This window comes from Mytilus californianus, unplaced genomic scaffold (assembly GCF_021869535.1).
Source record: "Mytilus californianus isolate M0D057914Y unplaced genomic scaffold, xbMytCali1.0.p SCAF_10, whole genome shotgun sequence".
Taxonomy (NCBI): Eukaryota; Metazoa; Mollusca; class Bivalvia; order Mytilida; family Mytilidae; genus Mytilus; species Mytilus californianus.
The window spans coordinates 48972962-48990759 of record NW_026262582.1 but is presented as its reverse complement, the minus strand read 5'-3'; the positions used below and the strand labels follow the sequence as shown (position 1 = coordinate 48990759).

Sequence of the window (17798 nt, the reverse complement as noted above, 5' to 3'; positions counted from 1 at the left end):
ATTTGCTCTGTCATAAACCTTCTGAACGTAATACTAAAATATTAAAGCTGACAGGATGTCTATCAAATCATGAAAATAAATATTCAGTAGATTCACAGCCTAGTCTGTCGACTTGATAGTAAATTCCTCAGCCAATAAGAGGAATTAACATCTATCATTTCTTCTTGTAAACTCAAAAAATGAAAAAGGAGCACGTGTAAGACATGTTATATGTTGATCACGATTCCTGATTTTACCAGTAATTTAACAGGAAAAACTTATTATACTAAATCTTTCGAGCCTCTGGACTGTTCCACGGACAATGTCGTGTACAGAATTGAATGTACTTTGTGTGGACTACTTTATGTTGGTGAAACTCGACAAAACTTTGCGTAAAAGGATGAATCAACACCGGTCTGATAATAAAGATCCGCAGTTCAGGGTCCTTTATAACCATTTTAATCAACCGGACCATGATCCTTCTTTATCTATGAAAGTACGCATCATCGAGAAAATTTATCACCACACAAAATAGCCCTGTACTTAGAACTCCTTTCCGAAAAGATAGAGAAAATATCTGAATAAGGGAGCTAGGTACTGCAATGCCATATGGTTGCAATGATAATGTCAAAGGAGTAGGAAATTTGTCAAGTCCAGCCTGCAGTGATGTTAATGTAATGAGTTTATTTAACACTATCTTACGTAACCAACGTAGTCATGGGCAAAAACATTACCATCGGCCTAATGTAAAAAAGTCTTCCAAATCCAGATCGCTCTCTGGGAGCTTTGATGACCTTCTTTCTCATCTTCATCATCCGCTAGGGTTACATTACATTAGAACTATTCTTTTTTCACTGCCTGTTAATTTTCTAAAATGTTTGAGAGATTATGCACTTGACAGAGGATGCATAAATACATTTCCTCCAATATACAGACTTGTCAGTATAATTTGTGATGTAGCTCTTTTCTGGTTTTTTAAACCAGTAAGATCGGAACCTTGACATGAGGAAAAGAAGAAACAATATTGGATTTTATGCAATCAACATCAGCAACGTTCTAAATCACAAGGAGGTAACATCTAAAATTCCTATTTATTTTCATAATCAGTCTGTTCCTATTGTATCCTACAGTTACACCAAAACCATTGCACCCAAAATATTTAACTATAAACAAGCATTACAGGACCTTGATTTAGAACAATACCTAAAACAAACCTCTGACATGTGACTGTTCCCACTCGCCTTACAATTACAGCCCCTCTGGCCATGTTATTACTGGGGATCTAAACATAATTCAACATGAAAATCTCCGAAAGGTGATTTCTCATGGTCCTAAGTTTAGAGAACCCCAACACATCAATTGGAACCATAATTTCAAAATAATTATGGATTCCATTGAGGACTACGCCAGAGCATGGGCTAAACGAGAAGAGGTTCAACTGGACACTTTGTCAGAATGGGTCAAAACAATCAGGTCTCTGATAAAACGTCGCATTCATAAGTTGAAAAACTGTGTGAATGATCGACCAAAGTCCGTTTTCAGAGACAAAGAGGCTGTGAGATGTGTATCATCTCTTCATGATAAATATGTTGTTGTTCCTGCGGACAAAGTTTAAAATAATTTTGTCTTTGTATGTAAATCGTATTACTACGAGTGTCTGGTAAATGAATTGGGAATAAACGAGCACTCAGGTAATCCCACATACAAAAACATATCATTTGACAAGGATGAGATTTTGGCGAATCATAAGTCCTTCATGGGTTCAATGAACATTGCATTGAACAACAAATCGGAGGACTTACCTTGTTTGTATTGGATACCTAAACTTCACAAAATTCCGTACAAACAACGGTACATTGCCGGCTCATCTGCATGTTCCACTAAAGAATTGTCCATTAGATTGACTAAAATTCTGTCCGCAGTGAAAGAAGGTCTTCAGAAATACTGTGAAACTGTGTACTCGCGTAGTGGTATTAACCAAATGTGGATTCTTAAACACTCTAAAGAACTTCTCGATAATTTGAAATCTCGGTCTTTTTCTTAAATTAGTTCTATCAAAACATTTGATTTTTCAACCTTGTATACCACCATTCCCCATGTGAAATTGAAAAACCGTCTAAAAGAAATAATCCACAATGCTTTTCAATATAAAAATGGTAGCATACGCTATAAATTTATTACTTTGGGGTACCATAAGGCATATTTTATTAATAGTGAACAAAAGGGTAAAACATGCTACACAGAGGAACAAGTGATCAGATTGCTGGAGTTTCTTACTGACAACATATTTGTTGAATTTGGAGGCAGACTTTTTCAACAAATTGTCGGCATTCCTATGGGAACGAACTGTGCGCCTCCCCTTGCCGACTTCTTCTTATTTTCATATGAATCGGAGTTCCTTCAGACACTTGTCAAAAACAAGAAGATCAAAGAAGCAAGGTTAATTAATTTCACTTTCAGATATATTGATGATGTTCTTTCCATTAACAATCCGAACTTTTCTGATTGGGTTTAAATTAATATATCCACCAGAACTAGAAATTAAAGAAACAACAGACACGGCTTCCTCCGCCTCATTTTTAGACTTTTACCTCGAATTTGACATACACAGTCATCTCAGTACCAGAATCTATGACAAACGAGACGATTTTAATTTTAAAATTATCAATTTCCCCCACCTTAGTAGCAATATACCAACTTCACCTGCATATGAGATATATATTTCCCAACTTATTCGGTATTCAAGAGCTTGCAGCTCTTACTCAGACTTTGTTAAACGTCACCAGTGTCTGACCAGAAATTTGATGAACCAGGGGTATTCTAAAAAAGTTCATCGGAAGGTACCAAGACCTTGTTGATAAATATTCCGTATCAACTTCACAAATAATACACAATGGTCTTTAAGTATAGATTCTGCGTATTGACGTTGTTTATCATCTTAAGAACGTGTTATAATATTCTTTTATTTGTCTTTATTAATATTACTTTTACTGTTAAGTCTGTTTTTTGAGATATCCATTTGATGTGACTCTGTACTTATGTATCCCATCATACTTTGAACGACAAAATTATTTTATTTATTAATATTACTTTTACTGTTAAGTCTGTTTTTTGTGATATACATTTGACGTGACTCTGTACTTGTGTATCCCGTCATACTTTGAACCACAATTATTATTTTATTTATTAATATTACTTTTACTGTTAAGGTAGATAGGGTGTCTTCCTCCATCTTGGATTTTGAAATACCAGAAAACAATCGGTCTAGATCTTTAATAAAAGGTGCAAATTTTGAGAGAAGTAGGTAATTCATGTGTAAGAATTTTCATTTCTATATAGAAAATGACATATTTTATCATATTTATGGTTGTATTTTACAAAAAAACAGAATACTTTTGTTTGATTCTATTTTTTCCAACTTTGCCACATAAGGGGAGGCAACTCAAATGTAAGGGCAGATAATTCAGATAAAGTTACTTTTACAATAGAATGTGTTCGAAATTTACCTTTTTTATTATGTAGCAAGAAAACGGGTCCCGTGACCCCATTTTTTCTTTTTCTTATCTGAAAGCATACTATTAGAGCTATCTTCTCATATTTTATCTCAAAATTCTATGGTGTAGTTTTCGTTTTATGGCAGAAAATTGGGTTTTCCATGCATAATCTATACAAAATCTGTCAATTTTGCACAACCTATAGCGTGAAAATAAGCCCCGTGACCCATTCTTTTTATTATTTTTTTTTAAAAAGCATGATATAAACTACATTTTGGCAAATTATTAAAAAATTCTATGGATTATAATTAAGACACCCCATCTACCTTAAGTCTGTTTTTTGTTATATCCATTTTACGTGACTCTATACTTATGCATACCGTCATACTTTGAACGACAGAAATATTTTATGTCTACCTGTGCGAATTTCAAACGCGCGATTTTACGCCAGTACTTAAAACCTTCCATCCTTTATGGGTGGATTTTACATAGATAAATATAATCGTATAATAACAAAGCAAAATGAGGATGTTAATTTGATGTATACCTTTTTGTGCTTCTTCGTTACATTTGTTTGTTTTTATAGTGATTAAGATGATAACACAATGTTGACTGCTGTACCCCTATTTTTGACATTTTTACCTATTGTGTCTATTTGCTTTGTTCACGCATCGTTGTCAATATAATGGAATTTGATGCGACTGCCATACAAGTGAGAGGTTTAGCTAGCTATAAAACCAGGTTCAATCCACCATTTTCTACATAAGAAAATGTCTGTACCAAGTCAGGAATATATCAGTTGTTATCCATTCGTTCGATGTGTTTGAGCTTTTGATTTTGCCATTTGATTAGAGACTTTCCTTTTTGAATTTTCCTCTGAGTTCAGTATTTATGTGATTTTACTTTTTGCATACAAAATTGTTTCGAATGTATCAAGGAAATCATGATAAGAAACGCAAGTTCATAAATACCGCATCAAAAGGGTGATATATACTGTGAACGCAGACGCTGCTGAAATGTTACTACACATTAAAAGAAATATCATAATTCATATACCTATATGGAGTTATTTTCTTTCAGAACGATAGGTCATTCTTTCGAAGAATCAACCCTGACGATACCATGTTTCAATGAAATATGCTTCAAGGCATAAAATAATGACCTGTGTGAGGTCATTATTTTCCTTGATAAAAATTGCAAACTATAATTTACTTCAAAATTTAATTCGTTTGATAGTTTGTTGTTGCCAATTGGGGAATTTATTTTTTAAAGTTCAATCTTTGATAGGTTCTAAAAAAATCGTCATTGACCCGCATTTTAACTTTAGAAACAAATGATGTGAAGTTTTGTTAAATTATCGCTACAATACAGGGACATAATCATATATGGGAGATGAATTTTAATGTAAAACTTTCCATAACACTTTTAAAAAAGCCAGATTTAACACATTCGTGTGTAAGATTTTGAAAATCTTATTGATTCACACTGAATAGGAAATCATACTGTGACCTACATGTATTGATATTCGTTTTCGTGTTACATGTACATGTATCACGATTTCGTGCTCTCTTCGTGTCAGTTCTTAACTTCTTAACATTTATGTATACCTTTTACTCTATCAAATGATCAACTAATAAAATACATGTGTATTCTTATATTTTATTGATTAACATCCGCGTACCTCACAATGGGGTCGAGTTGGCCGGGAGGGGAGGGGGTATATAATTAAATCCTGATTATCTGTTAAAAAATGTATTGCCATTCAAAAGAAAATTATTCTGAATATTTCATTCGATTCGACTGAATTGTTGAAAAAATAATCACATTTCCGCGATAAAAATGTCATCACAAATAAAACAGCACCCCCTTCCATTAACTAAGTTGGTACAAGGAATTACTTACAAAGTGACCTGCATTTTTCATACACCGTTATCGGGTGGTAACAATTCATTTGTACCTTGCTTCATGCAGTTACAGCAATTTTTTCATTGTGTCTGGATAATGATTTCTAAAGTTTATATCTAGATTAATTAGTGAGTTTTATTTCGCATTCTCAATGAGCCGTAGGGCGTATTAAAACCTGAACGCATTAGAAAGGAATATCCCACTTAAGTATGGTCGGTAAAATAGGATGCTTATTCTGCAAATCTTTGCAGAAAATAATATTTTTTTGACGTTTATATTTTATATAAGTCAGATAATGCATATTTTAAGGTTTTTCTTGTCGTAGAACACACCGAGGGGTGTCAGGATTGCCCAAAGAAATACCTCCCTACGGTCGGTCTTTCATTTGATCAATCCTGACACCCCTCGGTGTGTTATACGACAAGAAAAACCTTAAAATATGCATTATCTATAACTGGGAGGCTGGCATCATCATATCTGTTGTAAAGTTTTGTACTCAAAATATCGTCATTGTCTATTTCGATTTACATATTTCAGTGGCTACACAGTGTATGTACACATTATACGATCTCTATTTACAGGGATGGGCTCTAAGCGCTAAAAAACAAATACTGTTTACACATGGTTATAATGACAATACCTGTTATTTTCAACATCGTAATAAAACGTCAATATTCATCCCAAATCACATCAAATAACAATTCTAAAAGCATCTAATGTATTTGTGGGATAGAATAAATGTAATTTCATGATGATTTGTAATCCATCGTAGTAGTATTTTGGCATGTATCAAATTAAAAATTAAATAATTTACTCTTAATATGCATATTAAAATCTGTGTCAGAGTGACAGTTTAAAGCTAACTGAAATGCATATGATTTGATGAAGCAATAATTGACATGACATTTTCAGATGCATTCTGAGTCAAATGCCAAAGGAAGACTTAATATGTGAATAATGATAGTAATGACGACAATACAAGAGATATAATCAAGTCTCGAAAATATATACAAATATATACTACATTGTAGATGTTATAAATTACGTGCAAATTTTGTTATCATAACAGATACTAATGTTAATTCTCTATCAGATATATAGCAAATACACTAATTCGCTATTCGGAAGATAAATTGCTCTCGGTAAGTTTGATTTCTCTTAATTAATAATGAAAGCACTTCGGTTATATAGTATATAGACAATAATAGTGTATTGACTTGACATATCAACGATATATGGATGAGGCTTAGAAACGGGGAAATGCGAGGATCTGCCGAGCTTTTTCCCCGTTTTAGGCTGAATCCTTATATCGTTCATATGTCAAGTCAATAAAATATTATTGTCTTTATACTGCAATCTAGAAAAAAACTTTTTCAATTGTTGTTTATTGTGTTATTGTTATTTATTTGATTTAAATATTGGGAAAAATCCCCCTTTTAAGGCCTCATATCTGGTGGAAAAATATACAACACAATTAAATGAATATTACCTGTTGAAACAAATCGATGGTGAACGAATTTTTTTGAGTATGGACTAAACTATCAACAATAAGCATAGAACATAATGATTATTAGGTTTTAAACAAAAAATATTAACAAGGGAAATATGTTTTTCCAACAATTGTAAAAGAAATAAGTTTGAGTCGTTCCACGCTTCGATGTACACATTGGAAACAAGGACAGGTTGAAGAAGTCATCATGGATAATTAAATATAGTTCCAGCTCCACTATTTAAATATTCATGAGGAAAAGTGATATCGGGTCAGTGACTGTATATGACATAGAAATATAAAGTCAACGCATCTTGACTGCTCAAATAGAAAGAGTGCAGTATAAAGCTATTTAACTCCGATTACCGACTGGACTAAGAAGTACAGTGGTATTATTTTAGCAGGTATTTCTATATGAATTGGATTTTGAATAAATCAGCATATTCACCTGGAGAAACGTGATATTCACCCCCCTGAACGTCATGCGCTTTTACATGTAACGTTACAATGTATGGTAAAATGATTGACGAACAATTTGGTTTGGTAATTATTTGTCATTAAAAATTCTTTGTTTTCTCTCAGAATATTAAATAAATATTTAATTGTTTGTTGAATACTCGAGACTGGAGACCATATGACAACTCCATAGTAAATGTCGTTCCTTTTGCTGATAATGTATGATATTATCAATTTGTGTGGACTTCCCCTTTTTGAATTTACCTTAGAGTTCGGTGGTTCTGTTATCCGTTTTTTCTAATGATAATTCTATACTTTGATCAAAAAAGCTTTATGTTTCTTGTGTATTTGTATAAGAAGATTATAGTTTGCCAGTTAATACAAATCACATTTAGATTTGGTATTCCTTGGCCACAAAAATATCATGTTTGTATTATTTATCACTCTAAACATGTCAGCTGAACCTTTCCTAGATTTAAAGGAAATATTTATATTGAAAAAAAAACTGTGCTTTTGAACTTTTCTCGTTCTCATCAATATTGGAATTTTAACAACCCTTTCTACGAGCTGATTATATATAATAATGTAAAAGATTAGGTCTTAATTGATATAATTGTTGGAAGTTTTGTTATGACATACTATTGGCTTAACTATAAATTAAGTCATACACGTCCCGAATTTTTATATAATTTTTTTTCTCCATAAAACACATTTGGACCGCCAATTCAAATATTGTGTCTCTTCCATAAAGTATAAGATAGAACGTGCTCCGTACATGAATCTTGTGTTTTAATTAAATTTTGCAAGCATAAAAAATCTCCTTACAAATTTTTTTTTTTTTATTACCTTTTCATGTGCCATATAAAGACAACATTAGTACGTAGCTCAGTGTTAGAAATAAAATAACAGAAATACCGAGTTCCAATAAAGATTTAAAACGGAAAGTCCCTTATTAAATGGCAAAAATCAAAGTTCAAATACACCAAACAAAAACAACAGTAGTCGAATGTATTGGCTCTTCAACAGAACTTTGTCTCATCCATTTTTAATTTGAATTAAATAGTCTCTCTTAATTCTTTGATTGACACGAAGATTTAATTAGGGATTTGGCTGTAGAAAACCTATTACAAACAGGATAACACATCCTTATTTTTATCATGAAGTTCTTGACCGAGGCGGTAAATTTAGATACGAGCTGGATTAACGTTTCGATCATTTTCATAATTTTTTTCTATATAATTAAGAATGGAAATTTAGAATGTGGCAAAGAGAGATCAACCCGACCAAAGGGCAGAAAACAAAAATGGGTCTTCTATATGGTTTCTAATTCATTACGTAATTACATTTTTGAATATTGTTTTTATCAATAAATCAAAACCGAACTAAATATTATTGTTATTCACATATGTATATTCACGGTCCTACAATCTGTCAATAGCTTATTTTTTCGAATTGCACAGAACCATGTTTCGCCTGTAAATGATGTCTTCACCCAAAAGATGTTTTTACTAGTTATTGGCTTTGAACTAGCTTTCAGTAACTGCGAGTACTTTGAGATCTTACTTTGTTTTTTTTGTGTTTTTGCTTTTTTGTAAGAGCTTTTGCATGCTTTGTATAGATACGATTTTTATAGTTTGTTTGTATGTTATGCTATCACACAACTGTTCCAGCATAGGGGAGAGTTTGCCGCCATCAGAGATGTATTCGTACCCCCCCCCCCCCCCCAAAAAAAAACATTCTGTCTGTGCCTGTGCCTGTCCCAAGTCATGATTGTCACCTGTGGCTGTAAATAACATTTGTTCTTTTTTGTTTTATGTTTTGTTCTTAAATTAGGCCTTTAGTTTTTTTCATTTAATTGGTTTTCATTTGTCATTTCATTTTGTGGCCTTTTATAGTTTTCTATGCGAAAACGGTTTTGAACAATCTTGCAAGTCGTACGCAGAAAAGGTGTAACAAAAATTCCTACTCCAAGGAAAATTACAAAAAGTGCGAAGTCCATAAAAACTTAACTAAAGTTGTTAATTTCTACGTCATTTTGGTCTCTTTTTATCAATGAAAGTTGCATTCCCCGTATACAACCTTTTCAATTTAACATTTTTACACCACCCATATAATAATCTTGATATAAAACATGTAAAAGGTCTGTTCACTCAGATAAATGCATATGATGTATTTCTTAAATTATATAGCATTTTCTGGTCTTGACTAGGGATAAGAAAAAAATAATATTAAATTTAGATATGCCCAAAGTCCTAAAAATGGTAAATTTCCAAAGGTAGTGTGCACTCCTAAACATTCTTAATTAATTCGGTTCTTGTTCAGTCGATATATTTATCATCGTATCAACCACATACAAAGGCTACAATTTATATTATTATCTGTTCCGCTCCATATAATATATATTTAATTTTCAATGAAATGATTTGAACACGTTGAAATTTAAACTAACCTCGAATGTTTTATCTTTTTATTTATTTTTTTTTTTATCTAATTCACATTTCAGCTATTTCATATATTTATCTGATGTATTGATGATAATGAAGGTACGCATATGAATAATCAAATGTGTATTAAAATGTTTTCAATAGGTTCGATAAAATATTTCCGTTTATCAGACAGAGCCATATTTATTTTAATTTTGGTCTTAAAACACATTCGTTTTTAGTAATGCAAAATTTATGGGAAAATATTTCATACATTTGGCTTAAACATGTCAGAGCAAATAATTATTAATTATTATGCATTATGTTTATTGCCCTAAAAATCAGTGAATTAAACCGATTTTAACACATATGAATACTAAAACGTATTCTTAAATGTTGCGTGTTTAAAGTCTGATTTAAATGTTTGACTTCATGTCAATAGAAAAGTATATTATATTGTAAAAACGAATTTTAAGACGTAAAGATGATAAATTCCTACAATGGGGACATAATTCTGTAAATGCCAAGAAGATGTTTGATCTGGACATAATTTAAGGGAGTTCGCTTCTCAGTTTCAAAATAAATATCTAGGTCAATGTGCTTGTTTTCGAGATATTAGCCTTTGAAATGTTGGCGGGAAAATGTTCTCTCTTGACTTTTCATAGCTGTATCATAGATAAGTTTAAGTTCTTAAAAACTATTAAAAAATAAATAAAATTTTATTGGACTTTTACAGATGGCTTATCATTATACATGTAAAAGATTTATGAGAAGAAAAATGGGGGTCAATAGGCAAATTTTTTAAAGGCATACAAATGGATAAAACCAGAGGATTCCGAAAATCTGACAAAATTCCAAAACATGACAAGCGAACATCCCTTAGAATGAATGAATGAGATATGAGGTAAACGTCTTAACAACCTACAACCAAATGACAAAATTATCAAAACTAGAGCAACAATCAATCTTTATTTTATCATTGTACTTTATAAAATATAATGGTTTATTTTACAAAGTATAATAGTGTTGTAAACTCGACAGAGTACATGCTGCATTTAAACTTTATTATTAAATTGGTCGATGTTTAACATTATTTTCATCCTTTCAAGTAAAATTTATTGTTGCAATAATGAAAATAAGGAGTATGATGTTTCAGACAGGACATTGGATCGGGTTTTTTTGGGGGGACAAACTTTAAAAGAAAGTATAACGTATGTACCTCTAGGGATTTAAAATATATATTCTTGTGGAATTCTGAACTTTGTGTTTGTTTGCAGACAGGATGGATGCGAATATAAATTCTACAGTAATGAATGTTACTAACTTTTCGGCAAACGACAATAAAGACATATTGTTGGCAGTGAGTATAATTTCTTATTATCAGTGTGCTACATAAAAAAAAACAATCCTCGAAAAGAGATGTAAGAGTACAAGTATATATCAATTCAATATATACTGTAATACAAACACAGCCTTAAATTGGTTTGAAAAACTAGTGATTTTAAAAACATTTTAAAATGGTAATCTGATACAGCCATTTTGATTTAATCTGGCGCGTTGGATGTTATAAACATTTGTAAACTCGTTACTGTTTAAGGATGTTTGCTCCTCTGTCTCAAAATAACAAGCCTTTTAAAAGACCATTATAAATTGATAGTTTATAGATAAATAACGGTACTTGGAAAGCAGAAAACAATTATAGGTCCGTATCCTTGTTTTTAAGATATAATCATTTGAAAATTTGGCGGGAAATGATTCTCTCTAGACTTTTCATACATTTTATCATTGCCTCCTATTCTCTCTCAAAAACTATGAAAAAATGACAAGGATTTTATAAGATTTTCAAAAATGGCCTTTAAAAACTATATGTTATAAAATTATAAAAAGAAAAGTAATGGTTAGCAGTCAAACTACATGGATAAAACTAGAGGATTCCGAATATCTGACAAAAAGTCAAAAACAAGAGTAGCGAACAACCTTAATGATATGTTTATGTTATATGATTTCCTGGCTGTAAATTGAGACCTTTTCAGGCATCGCGATGTAACACATAATAAACATCGTTTGCTGTCAATACACCTGATGATAAACTTATTTTTTTGCAGTTAATAAACCATGTGTAAAGTCAATAAACCTCGTATGTAGTCAATCAAAGCCGTTCGCAGCTTATCCACACCTTTTGTGGTTAAAACAATCCGTTTACAGTCAGTATATCTTGTTTGCAGTAAATAAATCCCGTCTACTGTCAACACATTACGTGTGCAGTCAATACATTTCGTGTGCACCAGTTTGCAGTCAATAAACTCGGTTTGAGTCATTACACCTCATTTACAGTTATTACAACCGTTTGCAGACAATCCACGCAGATTGCAGTTTAAAAAAAAACAATTAAAGTAATTACAGATCGTTTGCATCCTATGCACCGCTTCTGCAGTCAATGCAATCCGTTTGCAGTCAATAAACCCTTTTCTGCAGTTTATGCATTCCGTGTGTAGTCAATAAATCCTATTTGTGGTTAATTCACCGCATTTTCAGTCAATAAACCCGGTTTGCAACCCATACGACTAGACTTTTGTCAGTACATCAGGTTTGCAATGAATAAAACCATTTTGCAGTCAATATACCCCGTTTGCAGTCCATGCACCCTGCTGCGGTCAATGCAGCCCGTTTCCAGTAAATATATCCCTTTTGCGGTCACAACACCCTATTGTCAGTCAATACTACCGATTGTAGTCAAGAAAATCCTTCAAACCAAAACGATTCATGCACTTTTTAGACAATGTTGGTTTCTTTATTCCTTGCATAGGCAAATAAATGGCACAGATGTTTCTGGGGGTGGGGGGGGGGGGGGGGGGGGGGAATATTGACAAAAAAAATGTATGAATAGATAATGTGATAACCTGACATTATTGATTTTACACCAAACAGCTAAATACTAAACAACAGAACTTACTAAATCATTGTTAATTAATTAGCTCAGATTTAAATGACCGTTTATGTTAAATGATATATGAATGTCTGGCTGGGATTTACAAAATAAAGAATAAAGAATATTCGGCAAAAGTTGCAAAAAATGGACAAAAATATAAAGAAAACAAAACAAAAAAAAAATAGTGCAATAAAAATAAAGAATGAAGATGTTTAGTGGAAATGACAAGAAATGTGGTTTTCATTTTTTTTTTTTTTTTTTAGATTTGTATATCTGGATGGATATGTGTAGCAGAAGGAATTTTGACAGTCATTTTCAATGGTCTAGTAATCGTTTTGTTAGTGAGAAGGAATATTAAGTCAAATATGTCTTTTCTTTTGATAAACTTAGCTATTGCAGGTAAGAGTTAATATATATTTATCTATTAACAATTATTATAGTTCATGTCAAAATGCCAGATTTTGATTTGTTAATACATGGGATAGCGTAAATCATCTCCCTCGGACGATTTACGCTATCCCATACCATGGCAAATACTATATTACCCTTCACGGAGACGCTTGATCAATAGTGCGCTTTATAATATACGAATACAAATAGATTATCTTTTTCAGCTGTGTTTGGCAAAACCTTTCAGAATTAAAGGTCTTCAGTGCTCTTTGACTTTGTACTTGATTTGGTCGCTTAAATTGTTTTATTTGTGCGTCACCAATGAGTCTATTGTCGTATATAATTGTGTGACTTTTTGATGAATATTTAAGTAATCGTCATTGTCAAAATTGTCAATTCAACCATTATAGTTATTGACCTTATAAACATGATATATACATGTACGCACTGTTATCGGGTTTATTTGTAAAATTGTATACCAATATTGTCAGCAAAGTACGATCTTCAGGGCCAACGTTGAACTTTTATAGGAGGTAGTGGCCTTGAAAGCCGATTTTTACCAATGTTTGCATGTTTTGCAGAAGCCATTAGAGAAAGAGAGAAGTGGTAAATAGCTAAGGTGTTTAGCACCACAAGATTTACACAAAGCCAATATAGCCGAATGTCAAACTATTCCGTATAGGATTAAAGACTTCTAAATGATAAACTTTTATCCACCTTTCCATTTTGTGCTCAACATTGAATAGATAGAGAGCAACAATTAAAAGCAAAAATATTTAGCATAATGAGATCTACAAATAAATTACATAGTCATAATTGTCAAGTGACTCATAGGAGTTATTACCCTTGAAAGGAGACTCCAATCGTATGTTCAAATATTTGTATTATACCATTTAATGTAAACAGTTGTAACAGATAGGGGTCATTTACTTTCAGATTTGTCAGTTGCATTGCTGCACGACTTTCCAAGGGCAGTACAACAACATAATAACTGGACATACGGACGATTTTTATGTGTGTGCTTTATGTATACACAAGATGTCGCTCTGTTTGCTTCGACCTTTTTATTAGTATCACTGAGTGTTGATCGACTTGTAGCATTAACTCGTCCACTATGGACAGGTAGACAGAAGATTTTAACAAGATTCTGCATGGTATTAATTCCTTGGATAACAGCAATTTATCTCAGTACACCATTCTTGAAAAGTGGACTTTATCGCTACCGTGGACAAATATGGTGTACTCCTTTCTTTGCGGGGATGTATGGAAAGGTTTGTACATTTAGTTATGCAACTATTGTATTCAACGTCGAAGTCAAGGTTCAACATTAAGGTTGTGAACTCAAATCCCACACGTGGCAGGTTTGATCAACTCAAATCTTAATTGACAATGATTGTCAGTTTTCAAAAAACTGACGGGACATTCTGAACAAAAAACCAAAATTGTGCATAACTGAGATAGAATTATATAGTGTCATTCTAATACATATCAATTAATTTTGATTAGAGGTGTTATTCAGCGATTTTTCTTATACTTACACACGGAAATCGAATATATATGCAGCGCTGAATTTTTTTTATTCGATTGGCATATGAAAATTTGTAGAAATTGTCGTAGAGTATCATATGCCAGAATATATTCTATTTTTCAAATACTGATAGGTTTTACAACTTTCAGATTTTGAGCATTTAAATGAAACAAATACATGGAAAATTGAGCTTACATCTGTCTTCCAAAGAAAAATAAGTTTTCTAAACAGCATTTCACACCTCATATCGTTTTATAAAGTTACATATGTTGTTTTAGGTATGGCTGCCAATACGATCGGCATTGTTAGTGATTATTCCAGGTGTTGTCATGGTTACCATTTACGGTTACATTGCATATATCATTCGGGTCAGAAAGAAAAATGGTTACATAGCTACAGACAGTGAAGCACCAGGTACATTGTTATAATTATCCCAAATAACAGACCGGTAGAACATCACTGATTAATAGTTGCTACTCTTTTAGAATTACTCTAGAATTACTCTAGAATTACTCGATCATTCATTATCTAAAAATAGTTTTAAAGCAATATTGATTCTTTGATGTATTTGTTATAAGAACCCTTATGTACTTTAGCATGAAAATAAAACAACACTTTTTAAATTTCATGCGTCTGAAGCGTTTTTCCTGATTAACCTTCATCGGGAACTCTCAAAGCCGAATATATGAAAGCCACGGATGTATAGGAACCAAAACAGTCGAATATCTGTGTAACCAAAAAGCACCTAAAAATCCATCTAAGGTCAACTTTGCCTGAGAAAGTTGAAACCTTAGTGTCTAACAATTTCAAAATTTATTAACGGACAATTAGGCAAAGTAGGAATTTTGTGACCATCAATGAAAAATGCGTATCTACGTTTCCTTATTTGTAAAGAAAAGCACTACTTAATCAGAAGATGTAGCCGATCTTTCATGAATTTTGCATGAAGAATAGTAATGTAGAGTGTAGAAAAATCTTTCTTTTCATATTATAACATACGGTTATTATTGTGATCAAAGATTTCGAGGCAGATCTTGAGAGATTTTAAGAACTCACATCTAATTGACACCGCCGGTTGAGTAAACCTCATAACAATATGATCAACAGGAGGATTGTATTTGTATAGGAACGATGGAGAAATAAAACGGATACAGTTAATTGGTATATAATTAAGATATCTTTATATTTATACAAAAGGTTTTAATAATTTTACGAATGTTAAGAGTAATTTAAGTGCTGACCAACTCATTCATAAATTGAATTAGATTGTACATTCCTCAGTTTATAGGTGGGTTGTCAGAGTTTACATATTGCATTAAACTAGCTTTACTGTGGATTCATTATTATTCGTTGTATACTAATTTTCTGGGGTTTCTTTAGTACAAGTGAACCACGAATTCAAATGTTCAACGAATTACAATTTTGTCATGTGCCTTGTATGCACAAAATCAAATATTCACCAAAATGCAAGTTGTTCTCAATACGAAAATTGATATCCACGAAAATAAATGAGTCCACAGTATTCAGTTCTGGAATAAGTCGTTTCAATCATCAGTAGACTCCTTCAAAATAAGCTTTAGTTTTATGATAACTTTGTAATATTTATTTTAGATGCTTTAAGAACAAATCAATCTCGAGCATTGGGTAATGCAATGAAAAGAAGTATACTCATAACGTTTGTTGTAGGAATTGGTAGGTATTTAAGTAGTGTCAAATAGATCATTTTTGTACCATCGAATTTTGTTAAACAAAATTTTTATTCCAGACTGTTTGCATAAATTGTCTGGGTAGACCACCGTCATATTATATCTGACTTGGTACACTTAGTTTTTAATTCCTAAATGTAAGCTTGCACATTAAACGGGTTATAAAGCAAAGAAGTGATGCAAGTGACATGTTGTCTATAAGGGCATTCATTACGTTAGAAATTGAAGTCCGTTTTAACTTCATCGCGAATGAGCAGTTCGAAGGTTGTTAACAGTGATTTGTTTGCATAGCCAAAATCGTTAAAATTTCATCAAAATTAAACATGTTAAAGCAAATCTAAAGATTCAAAATTTAAAACATTTCAACAACAGTACCAGAGATTGCAAAAATATTTTTGGTGGTCGGATGAAGCCATTTCGTGTTCTATTGTTTTCGCCTTTCATATTCTATAAGGCGAAAAAGCGAAGTCGAAAATGAAAAACGTGACACGGCTTCATTTCACATTTTCCCATAGTCGACTTCGCGTTTTTGCCCAATATAATATGAAAGTCGAAAATGCGAAATGACCTTATCCCGCTACTTTATATATACCTATGAAAACAGCGGTATATATGTGTAGATTATTCGTTATTCAAACCACTCCAATGACTTAATGTCCATGTTTTTGTTGCTTTGTGTCTAGTCTTATTAAAAAAATATCATTAACAATCTAAACATCCAAATTCCTTTTTACATCATAACATAGTATATTTTTACATGTTCCTTTATCAAACTAACTTTCTGTTTATCATGTTGTTAACATGTAATCAAAACCTGATGGACATGCATTATTTTTACGACAAATGATCTTGAAAGGCAACCAGGAGTTTGTACTCACGTTAAATGGTATCAATTACCAAATCAGGTTAATGAGGTCATGTGTTGTATATCCTTATCTATAGTCTGTGTTCATGTTTGGTGGTTGATGATTAGGGTTGGTGTGGTCTATGTCGTTCGGTCAATATTGTTTTTATCGCACCTGTTATCCTTTTTGTGTTTGTTAAATATATACACTTATGTTTAAATATTCCATGTAAGTTCTATGTTTTTAATTTTAAAAATACGAAATATATTTCTTGTATTTCATTTTTTTTCATCTCGTACCATTAATTAAAGAGGTGTGGAAGATACAAATATATAAACAAAGATGTGGTATGAGTGCAAATGAGACAACTCTCCATCCAAGTCACAATTTGTAAAAAAAACTGTTAGGTGTCAAAGTACGGTCTTCAACACGGAGCCTTGGCTCACAAGGTACAGTGAGCTATAAAGGTCCCCAGAGTTAAATCTCGCAATTTTCACTGCTTTCTAAATATTTTACCTTCAGTTTAACTTAGAAGAAACCAGGTATATCCTAAATTGTACATGTATCACCTTTCTACTTGCCAATTTTCAACCTATCTTTAAAGATTCAAAACAATATACTAAAATTTGGAAGACAAATACTGCTTCTGGTTGA

The 17798-nt window shown here is 32.2% G+C and overlaps 1 protein-coding gene across 2 annotated transcripts in view; it reads left to right on the top strand.

Moving 5' to 3' along the window:
* Positions 1-10878: 10878 nt before the first annotated feature.
* LOC127718286 (vasopressin V1b receptor-like) overlaps positions 10879-17798 on the top strand; it is an 83469-nt gene continuing 76549 nt past the window's right edge. The window contains exons 1-5 of one of the 2 annotated variants that reach the window (XM_052224291.1): positions 10884-11106; positions 12939-13074; positions 14002-14336; positions 14872-15007; positions 16205-16285. In XM_052224291.1, coding sequence (XP_052080251.1) covers positions 11029-11106; positions 12939-13074; positions 14002-14336; positions 14872-15007; positions 16205-16285 — 766 coding nt within the window. In that variant the 5' untranslated portion in view covers positions 10884-11028. Of the gene's footprint in view, positions 11107-12938; positions 13075-14001; positions 14337-14871; positions 15008-16204; positions 16286-17798 lie in introns of both variants that reach the window. The other variant, XM_052224292.1, reaches the window with a different exon arrangement.